Raw genomic sequence first — 12,897 nt, 5'->3', positions numbered from 1 at the left:
GGTAGAGTGATAACAGGATGTTATGTGACCTAGTGGTCTTATACATTGAAACCTTATCAATAGAGTCACCTAATGGAGAAATGATGTGCATATGGCCTCACTTATGTGGTGGCCACTATAATGAGGTGGTCTTATTGTAAGTTGACCACTAGTTTACAACATAGATTTTTGTGTGTGTGTATGTGTGTGTGTGTGTGTGTGTGTGTGTGTGTGTGTGTGTGTGTGTGTGTGTGTGTGTGTGTGTGTGTGTACTGTGTGTGTGTGTGTGTGTGTGTGTGTTGTGTGTGTGTTGTGTGTGTGTTGTGTGTGTGTTGTGTGTGTGTTGTGTGTGTGTTGTGTGTGTGTTGTGTGTGTGTTGTGTGTGTGTTGTGTGTGTGTTGTGTGTGTGTTGTGTGTGTGTTGTGTGTGTGTGTGTGTGTGTGTAATAATAATAATAATAATACAAACTGTACAGCAACTGTTATGTTACAGTTGCCACACGAGTTGTCAAAATGCTTATGGGTATGAACTGACCTATACTATGGTGTGTGCTTGGCAAAATACAACCAACATATACATGACACAGCTGCTGCTTTTGAGAAAAATAACACCCTGTGAAAGTTATGCTAGTTCCCAGTTACCATCTGTTGTAAATACATTTTGGTGGCTTTAGTATCAAAGCAACAAGAAAAGATTTTATTTGTTGCTAAGTTACCTGTCAAAAATTTCAATTAATAATAGATTCTGTCTGTGGTATGTACATGTTATGTACATTTGAATACAATAATAATGAACTGTACAGTAGTTCATACATTAGTAGTTCTTCTATATTATTATGCATACTTCATCTGGCTTTGGACAGTAACAAAATCCAGGAACTCCTGGATGAACACATGGACCACTGCAACGTCCAAGATTTTCTGTATTTCCTGGACATGAACTTTGACCCCCACCGCATAAGTCCTCTTGACCAGGTTCAGGCTCGCGTAGGCAAGTAAAGTGTTTGGCAGCACGTTTATTACACAACTACAATTATAACAGTTACCATATATACATGTGTAGTGTGCTACTCACCCATTGTAGATGATCAACGGTCATCACTGACTGTATTCTATGTGACGTGTCATCACAATCCTTTATAGACACTGCAGCATCCCGCCTTTTCAATTGCTTTGCTAGTGTTTCACACCGTTCCATAGATTTTTGACATTGATTCTGAGCTCTTGTAGTCTGTTTTCTACACTGTTTGTTAGATTTTGTAAATGAGATGGTATAAGTTTGATTATATGTCTTGTTAAGGCATTGGGTATCAATGGCAAGTTCAATATTTACACAGAGATTGTCTTTTATGCCAACCTATAGGAGACATGAACTACTAATAACATACTGTAATAACACAGTACAAACACAATAAGGCTTACAAGATCTAAAATTGTTGATGGCTCTGTAGGGGGATCTGTAGATGGAGGATCTGTAGATGGATCTGTAGGGGGATCTGTAGGAGGTTCCATAGTTACATTTTGAGAGTCTGTAAACATCAGGAGCATTGCCAGTGATACCAGTGTCAGCATCATTTTAGAAGCCATTGTGCCTTAAACTGTTGGAAACTGTAATAGATGTTTTAGACAGCAGTTTATATAGGTTAGCTACTTCCTGTGTTATGGTCTAGTTACATCACCACCATATGGTCACATTACACTGACATCATTACCCTACACTTGTATGTGTTGACCTCACAATCTCATCACACGAAGGTCTGTGTGTATTGAATGTGTAGTGTGAACCTTGAAGACACCTGAAGTATCCCAGTAAATCCCTATAAAAAGTTTCTGACTTGGCTGCATTAGACAAGTTACTCTATGCAACAAACACATTTGGAGATATCAATTTAGACCTGCAGGTAAACAGAGACTTAATATGCCATGTTTCACTGTATGCTGCAGTTGTTAAGCAGTTGGGTTGGATGTGCTCCATCAATGTATATATAAAACTCAAAATGAGTAAATTGTAGCCGGAATCTTGGTATGTATTAGAATCCTTCAATCACTGCAAGGAACTCTTGATCAAATACACGTTTAGCTTACTGAATGGCTGTTTGAAGGGATACTGTGAAAGACCTAAGAGAGTACAATGATTTAACTCATAATACTCCCTTAGGTACTCCCTGACAATATGTAGTAAAAATACAGCTAAGAAATCTCTGGACTGTGAGGCACCGCAATGTACCTCATTTGCTTATTGATCAAGTTCAAATAACAGGCTGATGGCAGTGGAGTTTGCAATTTTAGTCGATTAGCTGTAATTTCTGTTCTACAAACAGGAAATGGTCTCATAGCATCATCTGCATGGCTTCTGTAGGATGTGGTCATCCATTCAGTTGATGGTGTGTGTGGTGTGTACATACTGTCTTTGACTGGTTAATAGCCGCGGCTACTATAACTTTCAGAAAGCAAAACTCTGCGGCTACTATGAACTTGTGTGGCAGCAGCCCGCAGCGTATATACAGATTCACGAGTGACTGACCTTGTTTAATCATCTGTCAATACTGTCATTCATTTAACTTCTCTGCTATTTCCTGGCTTAGAACAACTCCTTTGCCTGGTTTCTGCTTCACATGTGCCTAGTCAACACTTGCAACAGTATGTTCAGATACAAGCCGTGGCTCTTATCTGAGGGCGGTACTTATGACAATAATTCTAGGCTGTGGAGCGGCTACTATCCGGGGGCGCTATTATACAAGCCGCGGCTATTACCCGGTCAAATACGGTACTACTTGTGTGGGTTGCAAAAGAAGTATTCAAAGTACAATCAGTTTCATCTGAGTTATCTTATTGGTTATTGAGTTATCTCTAGTTGGTTCACGTTCACCTGAGCCCTCATTTCTTATTGATAACTCTTGTTACATGAGCCAGCTGTGTAGTGCTGTGAAACCCTTTAAATGTCAGAACTGTTTATCAAAAGAGTGCTTTGATATGGGCAAGAACAAGTGAGTTACGAGGCTTTAAAAATATCCCCATACGTTTAGTATAGACAATTTAGGCGTGCAAACATGTTTGCAACATGAAGCATGCTTGTTCCAGTACAAAACCATTGCGCATGTTCACCTCTTTGTTTTACTGTATTTGGCAGGGCTTAGGTAAACGCGACTGACTATAGTGTAATTCAGGAAGAAACAAGTGACATGTGTCACTAATGAGGTCATATGTGCACCATTATCTCCTAATGTGGCAGAGTGTATAGTGTCATTATATCATAACTTGTGTCAACAAACCATTATAATGCCAACCACAGATTATATTTAAAGTGTAGTTGGTATGTAACTGTTTCATTCTGAAAGCATATTACTGCAGTTTTGAAGCATTATGGTGGTAAGCTTGTCAGGTTTGATCTTTGATGGACTATTGTTTAAAACTTACTGGTTTCTCTGTTGTCATGGTTTCACAACAGGACACCAAGGTAGCTGGTTTTGCTAAATCAGAGCATGTGAACTGGGAGCCATCATGACCAGGGCCAGCCTTAAGGGTAGGCAAGGTAGGCAGCTGCCTAAGACTCTAAAGCATCCCAGTTGACCAGTTCTCAAATACACCAGTACTTTTAAGAAGAATTGTATAACATGCAACTCATCACTTGAAGTATATGCGCATTGCCAATAAGTATGAATCACGTGATATGTTATTCTAGTAAGTGAATACTTATATTGGAATGCATTGGTGATTGTACATGATATTCATAGCACTGTGCACTAGGGTGCAGCCATACACATTAGGAATTCATCAGATTACCACTATGGGCAATCAGGCAGCAAATCACACATGATTGTATTGATTTTAAATCACACAATGGAGCCAGTCAGGTCCCTGGATCACGAGTGGCTGTTGTTCACTTTCGGTTGTTTAACTGTGATGATAGTAGTCACTATATACACATGTGAGTTACATGCATCCACTAATTTTCTGGGGCGCACTGAAATCATAATATTAATTGACCTTTATACAAGAGTGGGTCTATGGTGACTGTGTTGGCTACTTTGTTTTGAGTATAATCAGCTTTGTGCTAAGCCAGGGGTGTTAAGTTGGAGATCTGGCGCCATGAATGTGTATTATGTTGTAAGTGGAGGCAGCTAGATGGAGCAATCACAAGACCAAGCATCACCAGATGGGCTACTTCATGTCACAGCGTGTGCAGGCGTGGTTTGCTATGTAAGTGCTTCAGGTTGTGGCAAGACTCTGCGGAGTTGGAAGATGAGCATAATAGTAGTAGTTATATATAAGTTATGATTTTTTACACAATCACATTTAGTGTTGTTAGTTAGAGATAGAATACACTTCAGAAACAGCAGTGTGCGTGCACATAGCTGGCAGCTGGTATTACCAATATAGCTATAGCTATGCAGCCCATGCTTAATGTGGGATAATCTTTGCACAGCAAAATAAATGTATGAATGTATGTTATGCATACATAATCACCTTGTTGGCTGACATTCACATTGTAAGGTGAACTGAAGTAAAACTTTACTACACAATGCTAGGTACTGGTTTCAAATAGTACTGTAGTAGTCCCCACTGATGAAAATCTCCTTTATCAAGAGAGTTTATATATATAATATAACATGGTCACATGGACTAATTTTCTTGAAATATACACACTGAAGCTTGGGATATATATAACATTATATATATTTATTTGAACTCTTGCCTTAATGGACTATAGTCTTAGTGCATCTTACATCAAATCTAACATCAAAAAAACAAGAAAACATTTAAAGAAGACTGTTTTTACAAATGCCAAAGCCCAATATTTTTTCTGCCTGTCTACCTGCCACATTTTGGTAGAGTTAATTGTTACAAGTAGGTGAATTTTAATTTGGATAAAAAGGTAGTGAAACAAAGGAATAGTTAAAAGTGGTGAAGCAATGGAGGTTGCCTATACCTGCAGATATACTAGTGAATATTAATTCCCTAGACTTCAATTTATAGCTATGTCTGAATTAGGGATTAAATGTCCTCTAGTATATCTGCAGGTATAGGCAATTTCCTTGTTTCACCATATTGTACTTGTTTCACAACTAGGGAAACCACATCACACTATCGCGAATCAACACCTTGCATTGTCAGCGAAAAAAGCGGTAACACAAGGGAGGACATAGGCAAATCCATGATGCATGTATTGTACATACTGCAGTTGGCAGAAAGGCACATCTCAGGATGAAGCTATGTCGAACATTGAAGAAATTAAGCCTGTAACCTTATCCATTGTCAAATTATGCTTGGCTGGAGGCATCAGGTAGTCAGTCAGTCAGTCAGTCAGTCAGTAAGTCAGCATAAAATTCTTTAAATAGAAGATTTTAAAAATTCCATAGAAACTTTCTGGAAGGGTTTGAAGTTGGTCTGAAAACATCTTTGGGCTTGACTGTGCCTAACCAATGCTGCCGAGCTGTCATGAAGGGTTGAGGCTGGTATTAGGGTGATATTTTGGCTGGAAATACTCAGTCCTTCACATACAGTAGTACTGTATGATGTAACTAATTACTCTACAGGGTCAACTCTACATGGTGACTTGTAATGTAACCAAACTCTCTACAGGGTGACTAGTTTGTGGATGTACTGTATGCTCAACATAGTGACTTGGAATGTAGCTGAGCTTTCTACAGAGTAACTTGTTATGTAGCTATACTCTTTACTGGGTGACTTGTGATGTAGCTGAACTCTCTACAAAGTGACATGTTTTGTAGATGAACTCTTTAAACATAGCTGAATGCTCTAATAGGGTGACTGCACTATTAGAGTATCTCAATTGTGCACAGTTTTACATGCAAAATTTTTTTTAATCTGATTTCTTCTAACCACTGAAAATCTCTTCTACATTACTTACATTACAATTTTCAGCTCATCCCCTTCAGTGGTTTGTTTTGACAACAAATTGTATTTATTAAGTCACATGCTTGTTACATATTGGTGTTTTTGTTTTATAACCATGTTGCCATGGAGTTGTTCTATGTTGTGAAGTAATTTGTTCAAGTGGAAGTACATCGACCAAAGCATGCATGATCTTTCCAAGTGTTACGAAAAGAAGAGGATGAAATACAAAGAGCATAAGACAAACTTTGAAGGTGTACATCTCAGTGATGGTTGGAGGTTCCCTACCCTGAGGGAGTTTCCTCAGGTGCAGTGGTTAGTTTCTGCTCAGGCACTATCAGGTTATAGATGAGTAAAAATGGCATTTTCTTGGTTCCTTGTTGCCTATCCTTTTGCAAATGTTACAGTCACAAAGTATTCAGGCTACTCTATTGATGTTGTACAGGTCAGTATTAGATGCACTAGGCTTGAGAACAATAGAACAGCGTATGGCTCAGTAAGAATGAGTTTGAAGCAGTCAACAGTATCTTCCTCTGTGACATCATCAGAGCCTTCAGTAAGTTCTGGTATCATTGGATAGTCTGTTGTCAATTCCTACATCGGTAGTAACTTAATGACTTAATTACATATCATAGCAGCGTTATAGTTAGTGATTACATTGATGTAATCCTACATCTTCAAGTAGCTCTTTACTGATATCTTGGACATTGAAAACATTCATTTCCAGAGACCACTGGTACAGATCTACTATTCCCATCACATATTCAGCATCCTGGTAGCTTTTGGGGTCTTTCAATATCACCAGGTATCTGTCTTGATTGTCCTTTCCTTGATTGACATCTTTGATCTTATCACAGGTGAGTAGTGGGGCTCCTGATACAATCCCCAAGATGACTGTGAAAGTGATTGGTGATTCATCTTATTGAATTTCTCATTTGTATTTCTTTTCAGTTGCAATGATTTTACTGGTTTTATATAAGTAAGTAGCATGCAGCCATAAAACAGTAAATTTGTATGATTTCAGAAGCCATGTTAGTACTGCAAATTAAAAGGGTATTATAATCTGTTGTCATGGAGATGTTGAAGTCTAGGTTATCTATGTACTTATACATCCATGGGTATAGTGTTTTAACTACATCACTTTGTAATGTCACCTCTACACTTTACGTTCATGTTATGAACACAGCATTTGTATTTTGTAACCATGGTAATGATAATAGATTCTGTTTGTGATATGTACATGTTATGGGTACAATAATAATAAACTGTACTGTAGTTCATACGTTAGCTAAATGCATAATTCATCTGGTCCTGGACAGTAGCAAAATCCAGGAATTCCTGGAGGAATACATGCAACACCTACTGCTTGGCAAAGTTGAAGATTGTCTGTGTTTCCTGGACATGAACCTTGACCCGCCACAGTGCACAAGTTCTCTTCACCAGGTTCAGGTTCACGTATGACAGTGAAGTGTTTGGCAGCACGTTTATTGCATAGCTACAACAATTAGAATAATTACCATATTTATATATGTGTAGTGTGTCACTCACCCATCGTAGATGATCAACGGTCATCACTGACTGTATTCTATGTGACGTGCCATCACAATCCTTTATAGACACTACAGCATCCTGCCTTTTTAATTGCTTTGCTAGTGTTTCACACCGTTCCATAGATTTTTGACATTTTCTCTGAGCTCTTGTAGTCTGTTGTGTACACTGTCTGTTAGATTTTGTAAATGAGATGGTATAAGTTTGATTATATGTTATGTTGAGGCATTCGGTATCAATGGCAAGTTCAATATTTACACAGAAATTGTCTTTTATAGCAACCTATAGGAGACATGAACTACTGACATACTGTAATAACACAGTACAAACACAATGAGACTTACAAGATCTGAAACTGTTAATGGCTCTGTAGGAGGATCTGTAGGAGGTTCCATAGTTACAGTTTGAGAGTCTGTAAACATCAGGAGCATTGCCAGTGATACTAGCATCAGCATCATTTTAGAAGCCATTGTGCCTTAAACTGTTAGTAACTGTAATGAATGGTTTAGACAGCAGTTTATATAGGCTAGCTACTTCCTGTGTTATGGTCTAGTTACATCACCACCATATGGTCACAGTACACTGACATCATTACCCTACACTTGTATGTGTTGACCTCACAATCTCATCACATGAAAGTCTGTGCATATTGAAGGTGTAGTAGTACACCTGTCACCCCTACCCAGAACACTTTTTTTCAAAGTGATTAGTCTTAAAGTGTGTCCATGTCACAGTGAAGCCATCTACTCTAGTTATCTTTGGGCCCAAAGTTTCCTTATTAAGCAAGTGGCTGGGTCACTCTGTAAACGACACATTTGAAAATATTTCAATGGCCAATTTAGACTTGTATGTAGGCTTATGCCAGGTTTCACTGTATGCTACAGTAATATATCTTTTAGTCAGGCAAAATATGTAAATTGTAGCCTAAGATATGACGATGCTTGTTGACTTGAGTCAACATTTCTTAAGTGTTATGTAGAAATCTTTCAATGTCTGCAAGGAAGCTCTTACTAATCAAATACTCTTATTGAATGGTTGTTAAGATCTCTGTAGGGTTACTGTGAAAAGCTCAAGACCTAAGGGAGTAACTGTACCAAATATGAAATTCAGGTAAGAAATCAAGCTTAAACTCTGGACCATGAGGTACTACCATGCTTATCAAACAAGTTAGCAGAACAGTCATGCTGATGGTGACACAGTTGAGATCACTCTCCTGCACCCACTATGATTTGCTGGTAGTGTACTTTCTGTTCTACAAACAGGAAGTGACCAAATAACATCATATCTTCTGTGTGGCTTCTGTAGGATGTGGTCATCCATTCAAGTGATGGAGTGTATGGTTGTATACATATGTCAGACTACTACTTGTGTGGGTTATAAACACATGCTAAGAAGTCCAACTCTATCATGCCTAGCAATAGACTTCTCTTGCTAGTGTGATTAATGAACAATTCTGACGTGTGCCATTAATGAGGTCATCTGTGTAACCTCCTCTCACTTATCTCCTAAAATGGCAGAATGAATAGTATCATTATATCATAACTTGTGTCAACAAACCATTATAATGCCAACCACAGACTGTGACTACATGTGCAGTTGGTATGCAACTATTTCATTGTATCCATGAACAAAATGAGGGTCTTATCACTACATTTGTGATTACTAGCCTTGATATATGGTGAAAATTGATCTTTAATTAATCATTGTTTGATAAGGCAATATTTTTTATAACTTACCGTCTAATTTGTTGTCATGGTTTCACAACAACACCAAAGTAGCTGAGTTAGTAAATCAGAGCACATATGTGTACATGTGTACAGGGAGTCATCAAGGCTGACTGTCACACTTTACTATATACATAATGCTAGGTACTGTTGTGTTATTTAGGTTGTGCCTGTATTGTGCATACTTTAACTATATACATATATCATATGGACACTCCTTAAGAGATAACATGTACAATTCACCAAACTATGTACGTAACAACAATATTGCAATTTGGGGGTACATACAAAATGGTGCAGAGAACACAGAAAACTGCCCATGATAAAAATACCATTACTATAACTTTCAGCAAGGAACAACAAGGAAAAGCTCACTATGCAATCTTAGTTGAACATTGCCATTGTTTGGCCTGCGGCGTTTGTTTCCATTTACAATGACAATCACAAAATCCAAAAAATGTCTTATTTGTCTAACTTTAAATTTGAATTGGCTCCAATACAGTGCCAATACTAGTGAGGTATGTTTCCATACACGCTCCTGTCAGGACCCCCAGTGTATCCAGTGTGCTGTTACTATAGACAAGCAGTAAAATGAATATGGGAAACAGTTGCATGTCTGCATGCATAAACTTGCAAAGATCACTCTTATAGTCCCTTCATCCCTCAGGCAGCTGTAATTGATATATTTGAGGAAACAGCAGCAGCAATGAAAAGCTACTAACAGTAGACTCCATTCATATATCCCAAACCTGAGAGACCAGGCATTTATTTTCCTTCTGTGCTGGAAGCTCCCCGGCTTATATTCAAGACAATTGTTTATTTGAATGTGGCTTTCTGCTTACCAAATTAAATCATGAAGTACCTGTATTTAGATTACGTACTGTATGTTTAAATTCGCATTAGTGAAGGCAAATGTCATTGACAGCTCACAACAGCATGTTGTTGAATCTTGTTTATTTTATGGTGTACAGTAGTCCCTCCTGTCTCCTAGCAACATAGAAGTGCTGTGCATTATGTACCTAAATTATGGGAAGAAACTTGTCAACTCTCTTTGGTCTGAAATAAAACTGACCACTACAAAGAAATTTATGACAGTTTTGCTAATTAATTTTAATGGCCAACTGTGTGGAGAAGTCTCACATCACCTATTACAGCAGATTTGATATGTCACCACAAACACAAAACTACACTATCAAATTTCAGTGTCAAAATCAGCAAGGCTTTAGTGGTCTACTTTTGTTGGCTGCTTTTCTCAAGCCTAGTGGCGAGCCGTACATGCAGTCTGATGCCTTGATGGAGCTCTGGCCCATGGTTGTACGTGGCTGTACAGCTCCATGATGTTGAATAAAGGCTTGTGCTGTACATTTCCTTTCATTTTACCTAATTGTGAGCACTGAGTGCTTCATATCTAGACCTAATTCATCCCTACAAGTTCCTCTTTCATTTTGTGAAGAATTTGTTTCCCTCAACCATCCCCATGTATCCCTATTGAAGCTCACTTGATACTGTCAATGACAAAGCTATGGTCAGCGCTAACAAGGATGCTGTGAAAGACATTGTGGCAAACTTTATTGCACATTAATGGAATTACCTAATATAGAGTGCTAAAGCATGAATACCTTCTCTATTATTATCTCTTGCTTTTATTCTTACTAATATGGTAAAACATCCGGTCACCAACGATGATGTCATGGAGACCTTGTTGTTGTGTGAATCATTAGACAGCTGCTTCTTTGTGATGGGTGTAAACTAGGAGTGTTATTGGTCTTTGAGGATAAAATTTATACTTGTGTGAAATGGTTTGGGTACAGCACTATCATTCACCTTCTTGTGTTTTCATTCTTTGTTCTTCATGGTATTCTGTACATACGTACAAAATAATAACTTTCTGGAAAAAAAAAGTTTTATGTGTTACATGTTCTGTGTACTAATGTCAGCAACATGACCACCCCAGAGCCATAACTATTATCTTTATGGCATATGTGTGTGGGCTCTGGTGAGTAGGTTGAAGTATTTATAATATTGTATTTTATTCTGTAGCAAGGTGTGTGTGTGTATTTTGCACATTTAGGAACATGTACACAATAAGAAAGGGTACGTAATTCAAAGCAACCATTATAAATTGACAGCAGTATCTTCTCAACTGTTTAAGCCTATAGTGTTTTTTCTATCATACAACTTCTCTGCAAGGCTGCTCTTTTTCTTTTACGCATACATACACCTTCTTTAACTTGAAAGGATACTCTATTCCTGGTACCCTAGATGACTTGTTACCTTGCTTTTGATCATTCAATGTCCATATAATGTGGTTGGTAGGCCATTCAGACACTCCACAATCAAAACTGGCATCAAGAAGCCACTTCAGAGCAAGGCTTACCATTGCAGAAGATTAATACAGGCTATATACAGCCTTCATTTCTTGCATTCTGGCTACTTTGGCTTAAAGCACTTGCACAGACCGACATAGGTATTCACACTTTTTAATAAAGCAGTTTCACGAACCAGGTACATGTCCATTTGTAGTACCAACACTTGTGTATCATTTTAGATCAACCAGATTTTGTAAATTAGTCAAGACACTGAAATTCAAGGGTTTGGTTTAATTACTTAAAAATGCAACCTATTTTATATGTCCGATAGTTAGCTTAATGCTGGCTCTATCTCTTCAGTGGGAGGTTTGGTTGTCTCTTTTTTTTTTTTTGCTAAAGTCCACAAGTCATTTGACATTGGGTCGTGAGCTACAACCACATGGTCTGTGTACTAGTACACAGTTTGTTTGTATACACTTTTATTGTTGTATGTATATGTGTGTACACTTCAATTGCAACTTCCTCGGTATACAAATATCCTACACTATTGCAAAAAGCGTGATACTTTATTAAGTACTATATGCTTCATTATGGGTATAGCAAACTCCTTAATGTGCAAGCAGAATTGGTCAATTTCTACATTGAAAACAATGGTCTCCTCTAGTCTAAACAATTTACAATTATGATGCTTATTCATAGTTTACCTAAATTCCCTTCTCCATTTGTTGCCCATTTCATGATTGCAGTGAATTTTTATTTTTTTTTGAGTTTCCAATTATAGTGAGGCCAAACCTAACAAAGCTGCTTTGAAAGGCATTGCCATGGGTTCAATTATCAAAAACAAGTGACCTACAGCATTTGTATAGGCTTCAACTAAATACCTTATATGGTAAAACATGTAGTAAACTTGTGACATCATTAGTAATGATGTGTCATGAAGACTTTTCATCTCTTCCTTGTGCTTATTTCTTTTTATCCCGTTGCTAAGAAGCTGTTTCTTTGTGGCATATTTATGACAGTATTGGTCGGGTAAAATTTAACCCAAAAGTGCCTTCAGATTGATTTGAAACATTTTCGTCAAGTTGCTACAGAATTATGAAAAAAATTATTTAATGGAATTTTCTACTGACTGCATGCCTACCTGATGCATTCAGGCAAGCGTATCAGAAAAGTGGCTATAGCTACAGTCCTACTTCTTTCACAGAAACACTTCAAATTTATTTAAGAAGTTATATTGATAGCCATACAATACGTATACTATTGTATTACTTTTATCCTTCCATATACTAGAGCGGACATAGCACAGTACAGCTTTGTTCTCCAGGCATATACATTTCACAATGTTATTGCACCAACACATTGGAATACACATGCAGATAGTTGAGTGAGCTGTTCTCCATTGTAGACTTGATGTCACCTGCCACCAGGAAATGAACTGCTTGTAATGTTGTAGATGAGATGTCGCCTGCCACCAAGAAATAA

At 37.8% G+C, this 12,897-nt stretch overlaps 3 protein-coding genes across 4 annotated transcripts in view; 1 reads left to right on the top strand and 2 right to left on the bottom strand.

The window, feature by feature from the left end:
* Positions 1-12,897, top strand: part of LOC136261050 (5-oxoprolinase-like) — a 100,036-nt gene that overhangs the window by 49,274 nt on the left and 37,865 nt on the right. The window lies entirely within an intron of this gene.
* On the bottom strand, positions 705-1,591 carry LOC136261056 (uncharacterized). The gene is made up of 3 exons (XM_066055023.1): positions 1,401-1,591; positions 1,054-1,335; positions 705-1,005 (listed from the first exon to the last, which is right to left on the bottom strand). Exons 1-3 carry the CDS (start codon positions 1,563-1,565, stop codon positions 805-807), a joined length of 648 nt encoding a protein of 215 aa, XP_065911095.1. The 5' UTR covers positions 1,566-1,591; the 3' UTR covers positions 705-804.
* Positions 7,043-7,889, bottom strand: LOC136261057 (uncharacterized). Its single transcript, XM_066055024.1, has 3 exons — positions 7,727-7,889; positions 7,383-7,664; positions 7,043-7,329 (listed from the first exon to the last, which is right to left on the bottom strand). Exons 1-3 carry the CDS (start codon positions 7,850-7,852, stop codon positions 7,123-7,125), a joined length of 615 nt encoding a protein of 204 aa, XP_065911096.1. The 5' UTR covers positions 7,853-7,889; the 3' UTR covers positions 7,043-7,122.

This window comes from Dysidea avara, chromosome 7 (assembly GCF_963678975.1).
Source record: "Dysidea avara chromosome 7, odDysAvar1.4, whole genome shotgun sequence".
NCBI classification, from domain to species: Eukaryota; Metazoa; Porifera; class Demospongiae; order Dictyoceratida; family Dysideidae; genus Dysidea; species Dysidea avara.
The sequence above is the reverse complement of the archived record's forward strand: the minus strand, read 5'-3'. Positions and strand labels throughout refer to the sequence as shown.

What these genes read in the sequence shown, in the direction of transcription:
- LOC136261056 (XM_066055023.1), bottom strand. Translation starts at nt 1,565, where the DNA reads ATGGCTTCTAAAATGATGCTGACACTGGTATCACTGGCAATGCTCCTG. An exon ending in CATCAACAATTTTAGATCTT is followed by an intron (nt 1,336 to 1,400) that starts GTAAGCCTTATT and finishes TGTCTCCTATAG; the next exon opens with GTTGGCATAAAAGACAATCT. An exon ending in CCGTTGATCATCTACAATGG is followed by an intron (nt 1,006 to 1,053) that starts GTGAGTAGCACA and finishes TTATAATTGTAG; the next exon opens with TTGTGTAATAAACGTGCTGC.
- LOC136261057 (XM_066055024.1), bottom strand. Translation starts at nt 7,852, where the DNA reads ATGGCTTCTAAAATGATGCTGATGCTAGTATCACTGGCAATGCTCCTG. An exon ending in CATTAACAGTTTCAGATCTT is followed by an intron (nt 7,665 to 7,726) that starts GTAAGTCTCATT and finishes TGTCTCCTATAG; the next exon opens with GTTGCTATAAAAGACAATTT. An exon ending in CCGTTGATCATCTACGATGG is followed by an intron (nt 7,330 to 7,382) that starts GTGAGTGACACA and finishes TAATTGTTGTAG; the next exon opens with CTATGCAATAAACGTGCTGC.